Raw genomic sequence first — 20,556 nt, 5'->3', positions numbered from 1 at the left:
ACAGGCTGGGAAACACCCTTCTTGTCAACACAGTGGCAGAAAGGGATCTTGGAGTTACTGTTGCCTAATGCGAGGAAGCGGTCAGTAAAGGTAACTGCACTTTGTCGTGCATCTACAGATGCATCACAAGCAGGTCCAGGGAGGTGAACCTTCCCCTCTATGTGGCATTGGTCAGGCCACAGTAGGAGTACTGCATCCAGTTCTGGGCGCTGCACTTCAAGAGGGATGTGGCTAGCATTGAGAGGGGCCAGAGGAGGGCCACTTGGATGGTCAAGGGGCAGTGGGGCAGGCCCTACAAGAAGAGGCTAAAGGGCCTGAACCTATTCAGCCTCCACAAGAGAAGGCTGACAGGGGATCTGGTGGCTGTTTACAAACTCACTGAGGGGGGCAGTGAGACTTGGGGGAGGCTCTGTTCCCCTGGGTACCACCCAGGGTTACTAGGAATAACAGCCACAAACTGTTAGAGAGAAGGTTCAGGCTGGACATCAGGAGGCATTACTTTACAGTTAGGGCTGCCAGGCTCTGGAATGGGCTCCCAAGTGAGGCAGTCCTCTCTCCTACCTTGGGGGTCTTCAAGAGAAGGCTGGACAGATATTTGGCTGGGGTGATATGACCAAGGCACCCATTCCTGATGATATTATTAGGTCCCTTCCGACCCTAAGCACTATGAAACCATGAATGTCTGGCACAAGGAGACTTCAACTGGACCTGCAGATACTATGCAATACAAATTAATTCCACTGAAAACATTCCTAGCCCTATACATCTAAACATCATTTAAGAGTCCAGTCCATAGAGGAGATTTAAATTTCCCAGTCACACAGGAAAGCAGCAGGCTTTGCAGGTGAGAAGCAACATCCATCAGGCCAGGCACTGACCTAGGTACACAAAGCTGCATCTGGCCTCTGGAATCTATCACCAGCACATGGTTTCCACACCCCACAGACAGGTAACAGTGAAACCTTTATGAATGCCAAACAACCAGTAAGTTCAGATTCTGTGTATTATATGATATGAAGGAAGTGACCCGAGTTAGACTGCTCTCACAGGAAAGTTTTATCATCTTCCCTTTAACGCAATCCATGTAAACAAATTTCAACACTCACACAGGATCTTTGCAAATTAGTACAGCCATCAGCTTCTTGGGGATACTATGTGCCTGTAGTTATGGATAATACAGCTGTGTATGTGACCTGTGATTTGAAGGCAGATTTGGGAATACATTTAAGATTGACAGAGCTCCTGTCTTAGCCTACATTGACAAGGTGGGTCGTCTCCTCCCCTAACCCCATGTCAGACTTGAAAAACAACAAATAAATGAGAGTGCAAGGAGATGCTGGAGGCCACTTTCACTGGCGCAGTGATGATAGGGGCAAGTCAATCACTTGCTAAAAAGAATGTCTGCGTTCACATTTTTTTCCTGTATATTTTACCCTTGATGCCTTAGATCTAAGACACTGGGCTGTGTATAATGGGAAACTGTACAAATGCAGCCTATGGGAGGTCTGTATTTCCCAGCAACTGCAAGGGAGTCTGCTGCAAAAAGGGACAGGTTCCAGGCTTGTAGGATTTACATCTCACCTGTAGGCAGGATGCGTATGTTCTTGGTGAGCTGCCTCATGTGCTTCTGCTGCTGCAGCCCAACCTGCTCATAAGCTACTGCTGTTTCCTTTTCCTAATCACTTATTACACAAAACCAACAGATCAATGAGCCCCGTAAACATTACACAAGTAACTGTTTATAAAGAGCTGTTTTAGAGCAGGTCAAAAAGCAAATGATTTTCACAAGAAATTCTGAATTTTTCATTTATAGAAATATATATATTTTTTACAAATAAAACTGAAAACTGGCTCTTGGAAACTGTTCTTAGTGATTTTTTTGTAGTTTTGAAACTAAAGACCTGAAATATTTTTTGCAAAACAAGTCAGAAATTTTGCAAACGACTCAGACTTTGTCAAAAACGAAAACTTGATCAGTTTGCTTAAAAAACAACACCACCAAAAACTTTTTTTTTTGTTGGCAAGCATGACTGAAACTATTTTGACCAGTCCCAGTTATGACAGTTTCTTCTGGTTGGCTATCATGATCCATAACAAAATATAAGCAAGCAGAGAAAGGGAAGAGAGAATCTAGCCAAGGCCAAAGCAGAAGTATCATTTGCCTAGCATCTCTCTTTAGAGACTCTCCTCCTGCCCCATGTACTATGATCACTTTTTTGTGTCATAGCAGGTTCTGAAAGCATCCTGCAAGTCTTCTCCTTTTTCCAAGGCAAAATTGGACACAGATTTCTAATGTATACTACATATCTTCCCAACCAGTTGAAGTCACCAGGGCTTATGCAACTTTGTCCCACTAGAGCTTCAAAAGCCACACCTTGTTATAAAAGTTAGTTTGGGTGGAGGGTCTTGCCCCTATGCTCAGGGTCAGACCAACTGCCATATTTGGGGTCAAGAAGGAATTTTTCTTCAAGATCAGATTGATATGGACTGTGGGAGTTTTTGCCTTCCTTTTTAGTAGAATTTCTTGAGCATATACTAGCAACCTTTTACAGAAGCAGGATGTTTGCCACCAGGGTCTCCCTGCTTTTCCTGTGGCACGTTAGGGTGTCATGTCTTGTGTTGTGTCAGGGTTGACTTCGTAGTTTTGCTAAGAGGTTAGACAATGCAGGATGGTTTGGATGGGGATGATCCTGGCTGAGGTGGGGGATTGGACTAGATGACTTAGGGAGGCTCCTTCAAGCCCTACATCTCTAAGATTCTAAGTTATAGAAGCAAAGACCCAGCTTGTAAACACAGACATCAGTGAGAAGCATTTAACCCCTATGATCAGTTTTTTTGAGAGCAGACTGGGAGTAGAGACCCTGATCTCCACCCACACTACTGCACTGTGTTTAAATCCTTTCTAGAAGAAGCTTCCCAGGTTATTACTGGGGAATTTCAGCACAGAACTGGAATAGCGGACTCATTAAATCATTGCTGTAAATTTTAATAATTTTATTTTTCTCATATACCTTTGCCTCCTGTGTCAACAGCTTAAGTCTATAGCTGTGATTCTTACAGTTGTGTAACATATTTTATGGATGTTTATCTTGCTGGGATCCTATGACCCTTGCTGACTTCCTGCTCCTGGGGGCAGGGGGCTGGACTCTATGATCTTCCAAGGTCCCTTCTAGCCCTACTGTCTATGAAATAACACTTCCTGTTCCTGCCTCTGTATCTAGAGAACAGCCTGATTGGATCAGGCTCTGAAGGAACAAGTCACTCCTGACTGTACCAGCCTGCTCAGACAATCAGCAACCAAGGCCTCCGTGCAGTTGTAAAAAGGAAGTGGGTGTCATCAACTTTCCTGAGCTACGGTTTCTCTTTTGAAACTCTGCCTCTGATGCTGTTGGCTACTGGGAAGGGTGCCAACTGCATGCTCTCTGAAGCTATGCAGAGACTGGCAAAGAAGGGGATGAAAGAGAAGTTTTCCAAACAGGATAGACAGACAGTGTTTCTGTATTTATGTATGCAATTTTACAACTATGTCTAAAGAGCCCACTTATATTTCTTAATACACTCTACTCTGTTTTTCTTGAAGAGAAAAGAATCCACAGAAAGAAAGCAGCTCCCAAACTACCCACCCGTGACACATTTGCAACCACTGCCACAGATCATGCAAACTTGGTGTGCAGTGTCTTGGGTGACTGAATAATCCAGTCCATCTACGTCATAGGCTGCAATATCTACCATCTCTCACAGACAAAAGGATGCCAACACTATTCTATCTGTTCCTTAAATATGATTAGTAGGCTTTCTTTCTTTATATCCTGGAAACCAATGCAGATTTTTAAAAAAAAGGTTTGTTGAAAAACCTGTGGAAAAGGTTTAGGTGACCAAGTATGTACTTTGTCAGTCTGCAAATGCATGTCTGGGGTGGGTGGGTGGAGGCTTCTGGCTACACCTTAGGCTGAGTGAACAGCAGAAGCTTGTGTACTTGCTAACATCTTCCTTATACTACATCGCCACACAGCTTGGGAGACAAAGTTGATGAAAATCCAGGCATCAACCAACCAAACGGTGTTAGAATTCATTCATATCAATTGGCTAATAGAGTTCTGACCTGTGTGGTTACGTCAGTCTTTCAGTGTCCTCTTTACTCATTGGTGAGACTCCTCCTTTCCTAATTCCTCACTGAATTGTGCAAGTTAACCTCTGGGACAAGGGTGTCAAAGTCATCTGGCGCTCTGGGACAGATCACAGGGCTCCTTCCAAGCCAGATCCAACTTGGGTCATGAAGGTTGCCACAGTGGCTACCACAGTGGCAGGCGTACAGGTTTTTGCGGGGGAGGGAACAGAGGCGGTTCAGGGTCCAGCAGTAATGAGGGGTTGGGGTGATGCAGGGCCCACTGGCAGCAGAGGGGACAGAGGTGGTACAGGGTCCAGAAATCACAGAATCATAGAAGTAGGGTCGGAAGGGACCTTGTAGATCTTCAAGTCTGACCCCCCGCCTGGGCGGGAGAAAAGGCTGGACTCAAATGATTCCAGCCAGGTAGTCATCAAGCCTCTTCTTAAAGATCCCCGGGGTAGGAGCCAGCACCACTTCCCTAGGAAGTTGGTTCCAGCTCCTAGCCGCCCTAACTGGGAAGTAGTTCTTGCGGATGTCTAATCTAAATCTACTCTAATAACTTGTGTCCATTGTTCCTTGTCATGCCAGGGGGTGCTAGGGGAAACAGTGTCTCCCCTAAACCGTTCTGGTCCCTCCTAGTGAGTTTATAGACAGTCACCAGGTCCCCCCTTAGCCTTCTCTTGTGAAGGCTGAATAGGTTTAGGTCCTGCAGTCTTTCAATGTAGGGTCTGCCCTCTAGTCCCTGGATCATGCGGGCGGCCCTGCTCTGGACCCTTTCAATGTTGTCCACATCCATCCTGAAATGGGGCGCACAGAACTGGACGCAGTACTCCAACTGTGGCCTGACCAGCGTCACATAGAGGGGGAGGATCACCTCCCTGGCTCTACTTGAGATGCACCTGTGGATGCACGACAAGGTTCAGTTAGCCCTGCCAACCGTGACCTCGCATTGTCGGCCCATGTTCATCTTGGAGTCAGTAATGACTCCAAGATCCCTTTCTGCCTCCATGCTCTCAAGAAGGGAGTTTCCCATTCTATAAGTGTGCTGCTGGTTTCTACTGCCTAAGTGCAGCACCCTGCAGTTGTCAGTATTGAAACACATCCTGTTTATGTCAGCCCACTCCTGTAACCTATCCAGGTCTTGTTGCAGAAATGGCAGAAGGCAGGGATGCCAGAGGGCCTGGCAGCAGTAACAGCATGGGGTAGGGCTGGGTCTGGTCATGGTGAGCCAAGCTTGCTGATAACTGCCATGTGCCACAGGGCCTAACTTCTAGTGCCCTCTTATAGCCCAGTGGATGAGATAAAGTGGCTCCATGGGTTTAATCTGGCTCATGGCCCTTCTTTAAAACATTAACTATTTACTGGGGGTATCTATTATTATCTTTAATAACAGAAGTTTGGGTGTATAAACTAGTGGGCCTGGAGTCTTCAGGTGTCAGGGAGCCAGCTGTGAGTGCATGCTCACAGACCTCAGAAGGGAGCCATGGCAGTCAGCAGCTGGGATTTGTAAAGAAAGGGCAGACAGAGTAAGAGGAGCAGGGAAGTAAGAGATGGAAGGGATTTGTGTCTCTTATAAGGGGAGAGAGAAAGGAATAGCACCAGAGATCACTTTACTTGTTCAGCACTTTCATATTCTAATGGTTAAACCGATCTGGATTTAAAAAAACCAAACTTCTTCCTGCCCTTCACCCAGGGTGGAGTCTGCAGTGAGAGAAAACAAACCACTGAAGGTCTTTTAAAATACCATTGACCTTAAAGATCACTTTTTCCCCACTTATTTGTCCACAGACATTTCAAACTGACCTAAATACAGAGTTGGATTGTTGTAGCTGTGATGGCCCAAGAAACATGCAAGAAGCAAGGTTGTTTTGGTGATATCTTTTATTGAACCAACTCTAGTTGGAAGAGATGTTGAACAAGCTTTCAGACCTGAAGTGTTTTTTCTTGAAACTGTCCTGAAAAAGGGCGCTTTGTGTCTGAAAGCTTGTCTAACAGCTCTCCCAACTATACAGTTGGTCCCTCCAAAAAGCACCCTGCTTCTCTAAATACAGAGAATTTTCTAGGGAAGGTGGGAACAGTCAAGTTGAAAAAGATGCATGTTCCACTCCAGGCTGGCAGATCTTTGATCAAGTCTCTTAATATACTAGCTCTGTCGCTCAGGGCCTGAATACTTGACATGTTAACATGGATATAATGTAAATCAGTTTTGTACACAACTCTAAACTATACCAGAATCCAGAGAAGACAGACAGCTGATTATACTGGAGTAGCTGTCATGATACTTCATTAGGTGACAGGGGACCCACAATAGTTTGTTTGCACTCAGCAATGTTACCCTGGAATAACTATACATGCATGTCTCTACATCAGTGTTTTTACTGTTGCTTCCTTCCCTCCCACCCAAGTAATTCTGTACTGAGTTCCAGTAAGTCACACCAGTAAAGAGGTTGATGCCCCATGTCCACTCTTCATGTTCAGACCTGTGTGATGGGTACGTGTGATGGGTTCAGGCCCTAATTTTTTTTATTTTACCTTCTTTCCAAGTAGTTGCACAAAAAGAAAATTTTAGACCTGTTTGTAAAGTCATTAGAACATAGCTGCAAAGCTATGAACGGATGTTGCACTTGTCCTTGGATAAGATGTGCTTGGGTCTGTCCCAGAACAAAATATCCTGGAACTGCCACATGTACACATCACTCTTCTAATTAGGTTTAGTGAGTGGTTGAATGTAGTTCTGCTTTTCTGCCATTGATTTACTGACGCAATTCTGGAATAGCTGTACAGATGTCCTTTGTAGTATCCCAGGATAGCTGGCCAGTACTTCTTAACTGTGAAACTTTTTTAGGATTTAACTCAGGACAGACACAGATCTGTCTGTACAACCACACTTTGCTCCAGGATAAAATGGTTTATCCCAGGATAAATGCACCATCTGTTTGTAGCCAAAGAGACTTATTTAATTGCAGCCTTGCTTTGCTCTGCAGAAGTAACAGAAAAAAGACAAAGGTAATAACCCTTACTCAAGAGGTTACTCAACTGCAGTTATTAGCAAAGAATCGCATCCTGCCCAAAAGCTTGGTAAACCTCAACTTACAACAGGGCCCTGCCTCGCTTGTTCTGAACAGATGGCAGTGATGGGCCTGGCTTCCAGCAGCAACCATCTCACTAGACACATTCTCACATACAGTATTTACGTTTTGGCTTATCCTTACAATAATTCAGTTGTATATGAAGCATGTGTCAGATCAACCACGGTCAACACCCAGGACTGTAGAAAAACCCAAATGTATGCCCTTGGTTGAGAAAGACACATCAAGGTATTTCATTGTGCTTTCTAACATTGCTCAAAAGATAAATGTAGAGAGAGATGAAACAATGCTATCAAGGAAACACAGAGCTTGGCAGGTATCATACAGAGGGAAAACAGAGGGACTGGCAACAAAGATCCATTTAGGTGGGAAACCTTTTCAAATATCGTTGTAAAGTATCCCAGGGCATTTTCCATTCAAGCAGTGACGCTCAAATGTGCTGTGTATCATATTTCTGCTCAACAAAATGTGCCATTTCAGAGACATTACCTAATGCCAGCCCAGGCTCCCCTAGTCCCAGGCACTGCCTAGCTGAATACTGTCAGTTTTGGTTCTTTAAGATGAGTTACCCACATAAACCTATGCTTCTGATTAAGAAAAGAAAAAAATAAAAAATCCTAGGTCATGGCATCCAAACTCAGAAAAAACAAGGCTCTGTTGAAATCTTAGAACCAGGAGGGGAGGGGAGGCAGGGGCCTCCACAGATCTAGTCCAGTGGTTCTCAACCTTTATGTACCAGGACCCATTTGTAAACCGCAATGGCCAGTCCTCACCCAGTGGCCCTCATTCCCAACCCACTACCCCCAGCCCCCGTGGGTGGGGCAAAGGGGGGCCCCCAAGCAGCCCCTCGCAGGCTGAAGCTCTGCCAGCCTGCAAGGGAAGAGCTGCAGTTTACCATGTTTTTCTCCTTTAAAGGAGAATCCATTTTTAAAGTTTGTTTGTGCCCCTTCCACATATTCTTGTAACCCATGAGTTGAGAAATGCTGCTCTAGCCCACCCTCTGGCCCAGGCAGGATCGTCCCTATCCAAACCACACTTTGTTAACCCACCGTCTAACCTTTTGACTCCCCTGGACAGACTCGAGGCACCCCTTAGAAAACACCAGCTCTTAATTTCCCCTACCAAACACTCCCAGTGCTGTTTTCATCCTGCAAGGGGCACCGAAAGACCCCTGCAGTGCTTTCCATTTGAAGCCTCTGGGCTCAGCAGGTAAGCCAGCCTGGCCAGCCTTTCCCGTGGCAACCCCAGGTCAGCTCCTGCGGGTACGTCGGCGGCTGGGACCCCCTGGCTGCTTCCTCACTCGGGATTTTAAGATAAAGGAAAGGCCCCCGGTTTTGGCTTACTTTTTTTTGGAGGGGGGGGGTGGAACCCGGAATAAGCTTGTGTTTGGCGGGGGCAGAGGGGACGCGAGGGGCTGCCCGGCCGGGCACGGCGCACCCGCCCCCGCCCGGAGGCTCTTACCGGCTGCGAGCAGGTGAAGGGCGGCGCAGAGCCGAGCAGCAGCCGCAACGCAGGGGCCGCCGGCGCCTGCACGAGGAGCGCGAGCAGCAGCACGAGGCCCCGCGCCGGCCCCGCCGCGCGCCCCATGCCCACGGCCACAGCCACTGCAGCTACAGCCGCTGCCGCTTCCGCCCGCCGACCTGGCCCGGGGGCGGGCCCCGACGGGGAAAGGGCGGGGCCTACGCGCACCTGGGAGGAAGGGCGGGGCCCGTGGCATAAGGGACAGGGGCGGGGCCTGCCCGTAATGGACGGGTGGGAGGTGCCGGGCTGGGGGGGAGGTGTCTCGCTTGGTTTGCTCTGCGCATGTGTGTCTCCTGTCAGAGCTGCCCGTGGCTCGGGTGGTGGCCTGTGCTGGTCGGTGTATGATAGTGAGCGTATTTGTACGGTCAGCAATAGAAAAAGTGCTCAAAATGTGCGATAATTCATTCCCGGGGCCCCGGGGCCGGGGCCGGGGCCGGCCTCGGCCTCTAACGGCCAACGGCTCCCGCGCACGTGCGACCGGCGGCGCGCGGCTCATGGCCGTTCCCCGTTTCTCCCTTTGGGGTGGCAGAACAGGGGGCAATGGTCTTGAGTTGCCGCAAGAGGGGCTAGGGTAGATGTCAGAAAAACTTTCTCATGAGGAGAGTCGGGAAGTACTGGGGCAGGTTAGCCAGAGAGGTATCTTCATCCTTGGGGTTTAAGACCAGGTAGATAAAGCCTTGGCTGGGATGATCTAGCTGGGGACAGCTCTGCTTTGAGCAGGGGGTTGGACTAGATGACCTCCTGAGGTCCCTCCCAACTCTCATTTGCTGGGATTCCCTGGAGGATGCTGGCTCTCCACTCAGCGCAATCTTCCCAACCTGCCAGGCCTGCCTGCCAGATCTGGCCATGAAGCCAGAAAGACTAAAGAGAGCAGGAAAGAGCCCACACGATCCAAACCCAACAGACCTGTTTGTTTTGCTGTTTGCTCTGGACCAGGATAATACATTGCCTATCGGAGTCCCTCCGAGTGGAAAGCAGGGCCTTGCTTTTCAACACTGCTAATGTCATGCCTGGCCTGCCACTGGCCTTGTCCTGGAGTCTTCTGATAGTGGCTGCGGAGTGGTGGGCACTAGCACACCCACTCCTTGCATCTGGTTTCACTTTGCGGGTTTCTGTGTTGCATTCCTGATGGGGAAGGACAGGCTTGTGGCTCAAGCACGTGGACTAAAATGTCAGGCCCAGGCTTTATACTAAGGAGGCAGCTACACAGTGAGCTATGTCACCGTACAGCACGCTACACTGGTGTAGCAATCACGCGGGTCTACACATTGTTGGCAGCTATGTTGCTGTAGCAGCATGCTCCCCTGGTATAGTGTGCTGCTGCTACAGTTATGTAACAGCAAAATCTAACCATGCGCTATGTGCATGGTACAGTAAACTGCACCATACTTTAGTACTTCCAAAAGGACTTAAGCAGAGCACTGTAGCAATGTTGCCATACTGCAACATGTAGACACAGCCTAATGGATCACTAACTTCATGTATGACCAGTGGAGTCATTACTCCTCTGGGCCCTGCCAACAAACGGTGACAGAGGTGCTGTGAAGCCAGACACATTAATGTTTAAGATGCTTCTAATTCCACAATGGGAAGACGGCACGAAAGTGCAGATTAATATATTATATCTCCCAGAGTAGGGAGTAACTCTCAGTGGCTCTGTGTAAGTTTTTTTATTTGATTCTGATGCACTGTATTTGAACCGTCCCCCACAGGTTTCACGTTTGAGTTTTAGGGCTACATGCATTCATCCTTGAACTGAAATGCATTCAGCCTTGGTTTTGTAGTAAAACTGCCTACCCGATATGCCTTCTGCAAAACAATGTAACCTGGCTCAGCTGAACTCAAAATGAGGCCCCGATCAGTGAATTTTTCCACAAATCTGGGCTGAATGCTAGCTTTGCAATGAAATCTGAAATTAAAATGGTTTCTCCTTATTTTTTAGTGAACGTTTCTAGCTGAAGGCCAGTTTTATGACTTTTGATTTCAGAATATTTCATTTTCTAATGCCAATGGTGAATTTAGTCTTAAGTCCTTTCCTACTCCTCACAGCTTCATTCTGCAATGTAATACCACTAGTGACTATGGCTTGTACCAGATCAGGGGCAGTTTTTAAGTAGTATAAGCAGAATCACTGATTTTCTTTAGAGAAGAATTTTCCAACTTTGTAATACAGTGCTTCTAATTACACTATGGTTTATAATATTGTGATTGTAATTACAGTGCTATTCCACAGGAATTACAACAGGATTGCATGACGGTTATGCCTTTTGATAGCACAAATTATATAACTGTAACACTAAATATATAATTGGATTATTTATCATTACCCCATTAGTTTCATGCTTAATGTTCAATAATTCTATCTTTTTGATACATACACCTAGTGCAAAATCCTATAGCCAGAATATGAATTACAATGGTCACCCTTTATAGTCATTTTTAAAACCATAATTGGGTTGTAGTTACTTTAATTATTTTCTTATAAAGTGTAACTGGAGTTTCTAGGTTAATGTTTAGCAGGATAGCCTTTCAGCATTTAGGACACAGTTCTGCAAACCCTGAGACACATGAGAAATGCCATTATCTTCAAAGGGACCATTCTTGTGAATAAGGGTGATAAGAACCTGATATTTTTTAGTGACTGTTGAGTTAAGGGGAGGGGTATGAGAAGAGATATGATAACATTTACAATATTGCACAAATCTAGACATTGTTTAGAAATTTATTAGCAATTTTTAAAATAACATCATTCCTTAGATAAAAATGCAATCTTACAGGAATATACATTTGTCCCACACCGACATGACCCTCTAGCTCACTTGTGGGCCACTCTGACTTCCTTGTGTTGATTTTAAAACGTGCGAGAGGGCAAGACGGACTCTGGCACCGATGACAGGCTTACATTACAGTTACAAACTGTACAGCATTATTTACAACAGCGTTTCTGTGGTTTCATGAAAACTGGGTATAAAATTGTGAGATGTGATGAACTGGGAGGGGGGGAAGGGTTTGGGTGAAGATGCTGTGGGCAGGGTTGAGGAGGGAAGTATGTGAGAGGAGGTTTATCTCTGGACTGTTATACTTAGGAGAGTTCATTTCACAGCTCTGAGCAATTCAAATGAAGGCAAAACACGTACATTTATCAACATGTGTAGTTAATGGTCAGAGCAGGAAATGAGGTTCAAAGGCTCTGAACCCGAGAGGTGCTGAACCACATCTTCCCTCAAGTCAATGGGGAGGTGCAGGCCATAGTACCTTGCAGGATCGGATCCCCATTAAATAGAAATTGGCAAGGAAATACCTACTCCTTCCTTGTAAAGTCCTGGTCCTGTAGTTCTTAATTACTGAAGTACTGGCTGTTTAGCTTAAGTCCTGCAGGATCAGAATGTAAGTGACGTTGTCTCCTCCAGTCAGAATTCATCCAAAGTGGCTTCTTCCTTGACTTGCCACGTGTCAGTCCTTTGGAGGGAGACTCCCTCATTTTTAAATTTGTTTTTAAGGCAGTGTTAAAAGTTTCTCTTTCATGATGCAGCATTTGCTATGTGTTTCGGTGAGATATTGAACATCTGACTGCTAGTCACTTGAAAGCTTCCCCTTTTCAAGCTATCATAGTGGGACACTCCTGCATCTGTCTTTCTGTCACTTCTTTGAGATATCATGGTGCTAAGGGCTTTTCGGGAACAGGGAATAGTAGTCTAGAGCACCGGATACTGTATCTGCCTGATAAAAGAGCAGACAGGCCAGGTAGCTTGGGATGCTGAGAACTTTACAGCATGTTTGGGACAGAGCTTGCATTTTTGTTTGGCTGGGCAAAATTTCGGGTAATGTGTCAGAGATGATTCAACTAATGGAGAGTTGGATCATCAGTGAGTTGGTAAAAATGGATGTGGGCACTGCTGTTTGGAAGGAGGGTGTTTGAAGGTTGGGAGTGAATCAGAGAATGAAGGCGGATTTGCTCTGGGCTGTGACGGGAGAATACCATCTTGGCCTGTGATGCAACCAGTCAGCCACTGGACCAACTGAAAGCAGTGGCTCAAGGGTGAGATGGACTTCAGGATAAGTGAGAACAGGCTGCTTAAGTGAGATGAAATAAAGAAGCTACTGTGTGGAAATGTGATGTGGTTATGGGCTACTGATTTTGCCTTCTGTTAATCACTGATCATGCTGAACCAGATGGATGCCTACATCTGTTTGTTTATTGATGATTCTCTTTTCAAGTAACCCTTTAGGTAGAACTGCTTACTTCTAAAGAGGGCCTGCTCTTTAGGCTCAAGATTCAGCAGTTAAGCAAAATCTTTATAAGGTGGGTTCGGGAAGGGTGACTGGATTTGGACAAACAACTGAATAATAATATGGATAGAGATTTTCACTTCAGTATGATGCTAATAACCTCTTTGTTTGAATTTGGAACCTGTCCATTTCCAGCACAGTACACCTCTCTGTTGTGCAACTGTCCTTACCTGCTCCCATGCCAGGCCCATTGCAGCAGGAAGAAAATGCCAGTTTTACTCTGAGATCTTCAGAAACAAAGTAGCTTCCAAGGGTAAGTCTCAGAACTGTACTCCTACTAAGAACTCTCTGATCCCTGGCCTTACCACATGGTAGTTTAACTATTTTACAAAATTAAATGAAAACCTATGCAGCAATAGCTTGTTCAAAATTGATATTCATCAGGCACCTTCACAGAAGAAATTAAATGAAGAGAAATAAAAGTTCTGGGCCTGATGCTGCCCTCACTTATGGTTTATAGCAGTAAATCTCATTAGGTTCAAATGAATTAGTCTTGACGTGTTGCAGAACTAGTGAGAGAGGAACTGGGCCTTTGTTTGACAGGAACCATTGCTTTGTATACACTACAATCTGAATTTATCAAAACTTGCTACTATGTGAAGTGGACTCAAGTCCACCTGACAGAGGCTATTTACTGTAAAGATCCCTTGATATTCAAACTGCTTATACAGAGTGTGTCCCCCTGACATTCATAGTCGAGGCTGTGTTGTGCATATGCATATATGCACTCTGGCTCACTGAAACACGTTGTGCATATATATATGCACAACGTGTTTCAGTGAGCCACAGTGATGCAACCACATTTGGACACAGGTGAGTATTATATTATATATGCACACAATACAGTATATATATAAAATACTTAGCTGTGTCCAAATGTGGCTCCATCACTGGCTCTCTGAATAGTTTTTCATCTGCGTATAAGATGCAAAAGGCCTCCAAGTGCATATCAGAAGCCAGCTAGCAACCTGACTGGCTTGCAGTTCTGTCACCTTGTAGGAATATGTCTGTGTGCAAACGCGCATACATTTCATACAGCAATCTGAAACTTTCAGTCAGAAAAGACACAGGAGCCTGGCTGAGACCCATACAACTGTTATATTGGTGTCAGTCTAAAGAAAGCAATGATACATTGCTTTGGAAATTATCAAGAAATGTAAAAAATGCATTTGCCCTTTTTTGTTGTTGTTGTCATAGTCATCGAGGGGGCAGGGTTTTGAGTCAGAAAACAAAGCAGAAATAGATGCGATTCTGTACATGGCGCTCCATCAGCTGTCCTTCCAGACTGGGGTGCGGTGGGGCAGGGTAATAAAACGGGTTGGACCCCTTGCAGTAGCAGCAGCATCTGCATCATCATCATCATACATACATCCCACTGAAGAGGCAGATGATGCAGAAAAGGTCTGTGGATAAGGAAACTCCAGGTCTGGACCATTAGTTCTGCTTTTTCCATCATGTTAGTCACACAAAATAAGGAAGAAAAAAGAAATTCATCCAGTGTGACTGGCCTGGTATTTCCTGGAGTAATGACCAGGAGTGATAGGGAAGAGGTGGTCATTTTGTAAGAAATGTCTTTAGTCTGCAGTGTACTCTTATCAAGCTGCAAATCAGACACCAATGACAAAGATAGATAATTTTCTCTTTCTCTTTGTTTACACAAAACTCCTCAGCCATTAATTTCTTTAAAGCTTCCATCCACAGCGTAGTGATTGTACCTAACATTCATACCAATACACAGGGAAAGGAAGGATACTTCAGGACCTAAACCTATCCTCACCCACTACCTTGTCCCAGACTCTGCCCCAGTGGAAGGAGGCAGTAGCTCTTTGCTCAGGCCACTGCAATCTGTATGTTGGTAGTACCTGAAATGGGATGCCACCCTCTACAGAAAATGAAACTTGCACAGCTGGCATCAGCAACCTTTGATTTGAGTCCCAACTCCACTCATTCTGAGCATCACCTTCATCTGCAACACCCTCTCTCCTCAAGAATTTAAATCAGTAGAAAGGAGAGGGTTATTCAGTAGAGAACTAGGACTTCCCCTGCTCTTTTCAGAGTCTGATCTTGGAGGGTATAGCAGTTTTCACAGAAAGATGTGGACAACATAAGCATCTTTCCCTAGCATGTGGCCAGCTACTAAGAGGTGATATGAACTTACTGAGCATTCACAGTTCTCATTAACAGCGATAACGGCCTGTTCAGTGCAGTAGCCTGTTTTTCCAAAGTGATGAGCCACTCAGTTCCCAGTGGTGCGGATGAACTGAACTTCCCAGAAAATGAGAATGAGTTAGGGAGTTCTACCATCTGAATCCCCCTCTGAAATGGGTAACTAGGAACAGCACTACTTCATCTTCCATAGCACCGGGCCTATGTTACCTCTCTGGAACATCTCAACACTAAAAAAACCCTCACCAGGACTTGAGGTTTGATTCGGATTAGACAGGTATTCAGAAGTCAATACTGAATCCTTACTCAGGTCATAGGCAAAACTCCTGTGGGACCAAATCCTGAGAAACTTGCTCTTTTATTCAGCCAGGTTTTACTAGGACAAAATTCTTACTGAAGTCAATAACAATCTGTTCCAGTAAAGATAGAGGAAAGTGGTCAGGATCTGAGGAAGGCAACCAACTTTCAAGGACCCTAGTCCAGGACACTCTACAGGCCTCTAGAACCAGAAGCAATTTACACCACTTTTGGTTCCAATTATTAGCTGCCTTAGTGCGGCACTGCAAGCAGTCTAATTAACTCCATTAAGAGGCAGAGCTAATTAGTGCAGCCACACTTATACACACACTCGAAGCTAATTAGCTAGTGGTGCAGCCCTGGAGGAATATGGCTGTGCTGCTTCTGGTTCATGGTGTGGCCCATAGGTATTTCCTGACATGGAAGCAGGATAGCTACATTCCTGGGGCACCCAACAGTACTGTGATATGACCTCTCAGCAGACAGAATGGGAAGCTGCCTGATGCTGATCTGCCTCCAATTTTTCAAGTATGGGATAAAATCTGTTTCATGGATTCCCTAGGGTCACCAAGACACAGCCTTGAAATTTAGGACTGACCTAGAAAACTTAGGACATTGGTCAGTGGGCTGATTAACTTCAGGATGTCGTTTTGCCTATGCAGGCCTTTAGCAAAGACTTCCAGATTTTGATCCTATGTTGTTATCTAAATGAATGCAAACTCTTTTGATAGCCAGGCTGGAAATCTCCTAACAAGAGGCCTTTTCTTGCAAGATATCCAGGACATTTTGAACTGCTGCCAATCAGTTTATAATACCACAGAGAATTTGATACCACCCAAAATATCCCTTTGACATTCTGTTTTCTGCTCTGTTATTCCTATTTTAGGTCCCCATCACACAAGGCCTGGAAATAGAGATATACATATTTAAAAAAAACCCAAGAAAACATTTTAAAATTTCAGAAAAAGCTCAATTTAGGGGTTAAGGTTTGGTTCTTATTTTCCTGAGTCAGGTAATTTTTCTTAATCATTACTGATCTAAAAGTCTGTGATCCCATCGTGAAGAGAAAGCAAAACTTGTGGTAGTTTTAGATAGTTAGGATTCCAAATGACATAATTTCAAGTTACTTCAAATACAGAAACTGTTTCCAAGGAAAAAACTCAAGTAATGACATGAGACCTACAATTCCTTCCTGGTTTTACAACCTCTGTTGTTAGTAAGAAACAAGTGCCAGGCAGAAGAGGGACAAAAAAGCTGACACAGGGGCACTGACTTCAGTGGAATTATGCCAGGTTGAATGTGGTAAGACTGGGAACCTGACCCTTAAAATCAGGCATGGGGAGAATGATAAGATTACACACTGGAGTGCAACCTATGGGTTCATATCGCTCAGTGTCAATGCCTTGAGCTGAGAGTCTTCTTCTTTCATCTGGCTGATGTAGATACAGAACAGCTAAGGGTAGTACTCAAACAATTGTCCTGAATAACTATCCAGAATCTCTCCCCTCACTTATCCTGGGATATGAGTCAAGGCCAGAGTTACCTAGCTAAGCCTCTTTCATTTGCTAGTCTGGGTAACTACTGTTGTTGATCAAAGGCTAGGGATTTAATGAAAGAAATGTGAAATCACATATTTTCCCCCTACTAGAGTTGCTGGTGCCAGCTGTTCCTAGAATAGATCTACCAAATCAGCCTGGGTTTTGTGACCCTCTAGTGAGAAAAAGCATTGGAAGAAACAGCAAAAGGGAAGAGGATAAAGACTGGATAAAATGTCCTGGTCTCAGGAACAAAGATTCTCTACCATTAAATTCATCGTGCATGTTTAAGGGAATGAGGAAAAAAGGAAAGTGAACACAAGATATGCAAAATCAGTAACGTTCAACCTGTCAGTGGATTGCAGAATAGTTAGTTACATTAGGTACACTTTGTTCATTGTACAAATTAAAAAATAAAAAAAAATATTTAGTACCCCTTTCCCCAACCACACGTAGAAAAGCACTTAAAAGTTCAAAGGTAAAGCTTGGCACACTTCAAATACGAAATGATTTACTTTACATGCAGCAAAATATACAAGAAGTGATTTTAAAACAAACTTAATTCAATTCATTATATTCGCTTGGCACAATTGCAATTCATTTTAAAAAAATATTTGAAAAATACTGAAACTGACCTGAATTCAAGTATTACGGTTTCTTCAACAGAAACATTATCAATGCAATAAAACATCACACGGAATATATCAAAGCGTAACTCCTCCTCGTTTTTGTTTTTTTTCCCCTTGAATTTTTCTATACAGTTTTAATGCCAACACAACTTATAATTGTATTTTAAAATTAATATTATTGCATTGTTTTTGCATATCTTGTGGAACAGAAAATGGAAAGAGTTACTGATTCCCCTTTCAAAAAGCAGAGATAGTGGTTTGTTTTTGCATTCAAATAGCCCCAGATACAGATCTCCTGCAGTTAAAACCAGGAAGTGGAGAACTGAACACACTTAACACGCACCCGCGCACACACACCTACACACACACTCTCGTTCAGTGTTGCTCATACACTCACAAATATACTTAGCACTAAAAAGAATTCAAATCAATCACTCAAATGTGCAAGACTATATCAAGTGCATTGCCTACTATCTTTAAATTATAAAACAACAACAAAAAAGGAGGTTTCCATTACTATCAAATAAAATTACAAATTCTTGGTGTACATAGTGGTTGGTAAAACTCTTCTATCATTATACTTCTACCGAATTTCAATGGAGAAAAAATAGTTTAAATAATACAACATAATTAAACTAATTTAACATTTGCAAAGGTGAAAACAAAACAAAAGGTACGTGATTACAAAACTCTGTAAACACTCCCTTCTCCCCTCTCCCTCCAAAAAAAACAACAACAAAAAAACCCTTAAAAATAAAAATTGCAACATGCTTTCAAGAAAATATCAAACTGCAAAAACAAGGAGAGATCTACATAAGCCCATCACCACCTCACTAAGAAAAGAGCAGGTTGCCTCAGCTTTGCTAGACAGAGCTTGCTCCCTACTCTCTGACTGGTTGGCACAGCTGGCTGTCTGAGCTCTGACTGGTTGGCAGACATGATTGCCTGAGCTCTGATTGGCTGGCAGAGACCACTGCCTGGGAGTCTCCCCATTTTCTGTCAGCAAGGATCTGCAGTGTTGCCATCTGCCTCTCATGTCCCTAAGGCTTCTTCTGCTTCCTCCTCCCCAACAAGGTGCTGGAATCCACAACAGAAGTCCGCCATTCCTTTCCAAATTAAAAGGGCCTTGGCTTTATGGAGACGGTGAGGCTTATACAGAATATGTGCAAAATGATTTTTACAAGCAAAGTTGAAAGACACCCGTTTGATGCAGGGTCCTTTTGGCTAGGGCCATCGAGAGGAAGCTGCGATTCTCCTTTGCATTCAGGAAGCAGTTGTCGTTCCTTGCATGGGGACTGAAAAAAGAGGGAGCTGGCTCTCCTCCTCCTTCTCTTCCTCCTCCTCCTTCTCACTCTTTCTTCATGGACATATGCTGGGGTTGTATTCGCTCCTGAAAAGCTCTCTTACACCACCCAACTCTGCGACTCGTCCCAACAGAAATGAATGAAGAACGCTGTTCCGGTTACTCCAGGTCACGAGAACAGTGAGGCACTTCTGAAACAAACCCATTAGGAACATTGAAACAAATAAAAAACCAGCATCGCTTCAGCCCTGGCAACTACAGGCTGCTGATATAAATCCTGCTGTCCTTGAGCTCCTCCTGACTTTTTCTACAATCCGGGTTTTGCACCTCTTCCTCTTCCTCTCCTGCACTGTCCTGCCCTGGGTCCCTGCAGTTAACAAAAGGCAAGAGGTTGCCATTGGGGCTCTGCTTGCTGTTACCATTGAGAATGTTGTCTGCTGCATTTTCCATCTCTTCTATCGTCATGTCACACGCATCTGCTAGCTCTTGGGTTGTGACCTCAATGAACTTTGGATCTTGAGCAAACTGCATCAGTCCTTCCGAAATCAAGACCTTCAAAAACAAGTGGGGATCCGGGGATAGGAGACAAAGATGAAAATTATTATTAGCATCATTAGCCATCTCATGCCACCACTGTATCAGCCCCTATCTGGCCACTTTTTTACTCCCTTTATTCGTATTCATGCCACCAACCAATTACAGCTTGGTAAATGTATACTTCTACTCACTGCAGTGCCATCAGTAGTAGCACTGAGTATATCCTTATAAAGACTGTAAAGATGGCTCATTTTTAGTTGTTGCTGCAACTATCGGCACATCTTTGGGGCTTTAGTGACTTACCGCTTCAACAAGGCTGCCAGCACTGCCGTGGAACTGCCTGCCGCTCCCTCCAGTTTGGCTGGGGACGGTGAGAGAGACCGGCCGGGCTCTTCTAGCGCTGCTGCAGCTGGCGCGGTCGGAGTACCAAGAACTGCAGTGTATCGATGGGAAGCTACTATTGAGTTTCTCACTGGACTCTGCTCCGTCAAGCCGCAAGGTTGGGATGGTCTGCTCTGGCCAGCCACGGCTACAGGGTGTGGCAGGGGGTGTGGCACACAACCGGGAGAACATGGTTGGGGAATGGCTTCTCTGGAGCAGGGGACTCAGACCTGCCACAGCTAGTGCCTGTAGGCAGAGAGAGAAAGTGTATAATATAACCCTGCTCCTAGAAGCACCACTTGAATGGCAAGGCAGGACAGAAACTGTACAAAGAGGGCTTGATGGGGCCTCAGCTAACTGGAATGACCTCTAGGAAGAACAGCTATTGTTGATGCAACTGTAACTGTCTGCAAAATATGGACCTAGATATGGGTTTTGAATACTCCAAAGCTTAGGGGTGTTCAGATCTGCCAGTGTATTGATGTTTCCTGCTAATACATTTTATCAATTGAATCTCAAATGTTTTAGTTTGTTTTGGTAAAACATCCCCTATCAATACAATAGGTACAAGGGCAGACTGTAGTGATGGAATCTTTCTTCACATAACCCTGCCACTAGGCCAGCCTGAGGAAGGCATGCCAGTTTCTGTGGTCAACAGTATACAAGAGCAGGAGGTGATGGACATCATGTCTGGCAGTTA

General features: G+C 44.7%; 2 protein-coding genes across 9 annotated transcripts in view; both read right to left on the bottom strand.

Moving 5' to 3' along the window:
* The window catches only part of IL17RA (interleukin 17 receptor A), a 48,422-nt gene extending 39,504 nt beyond the window's left edge, over positions 1–8,918 (bottom strand). For both annotated transcript variants that reach the window (XM_090043453.1, XM_090043454.1), the window contains exon 1: positions 8,659–8,918. In XM_090043453.1, the coding sequence (XP_089899579.1) occupies positions 8,659–8,784 (126 nt within the window). In that variant the 5' untranslated portion in view covers positions 8,785–8,918. The remainder of the gene's footprint in view (positions 1–8,658) is intronic.
* A 5,169-nt stretch (positions 8,919–14,087) lies between these two features.
* The window catches only part of CACNA1C (calcium voltage-gated channel subunit alpha1 C), a 665,915-nt gene continuing 659,446 nt past the window's right edge, over positions 14,088–20,556 (bottom strand). For all 7 annotated transcript variants that reach the window (XM_090043440.1, XM_090043443.1, XM_090043446.1 and 4 more), the window contains 2 exons: positions 19,779–20,102; positions 14,088–19,490 (listed from right to left, as the gene is read on the bottom strand). In XM_090043440.1, the coding sequence (XP_089899566.1) occupies positions 19,194–19,490; positions 19,779–20,102 (621 nt within the window). In that variant the 3' untranslated portion in view covers positions 14,088–19,193. The remainder of the gene's footprint in view (positions 19,491–19,778; positions 20,103–20,556) is intronic.

This window comes from Crocodylus siamensis, chromosome 4 (assembly GCF_052110815.1).
Source record: "Crocodylus siamensis isolate JL-2025a chromosome 4, ASM5211081v1, whole genome shotgun sequence".
NCBI classification, from domain to species: domain Eukaryota; kingdom Metazoa; phylum Chordata; order Crocodylia; family Crocodylidae; genus Crocodylus; species Crocodylus siamensis.
This window is presented reverse-complemented; position numbering and strand designations above follow the sequence as displayed.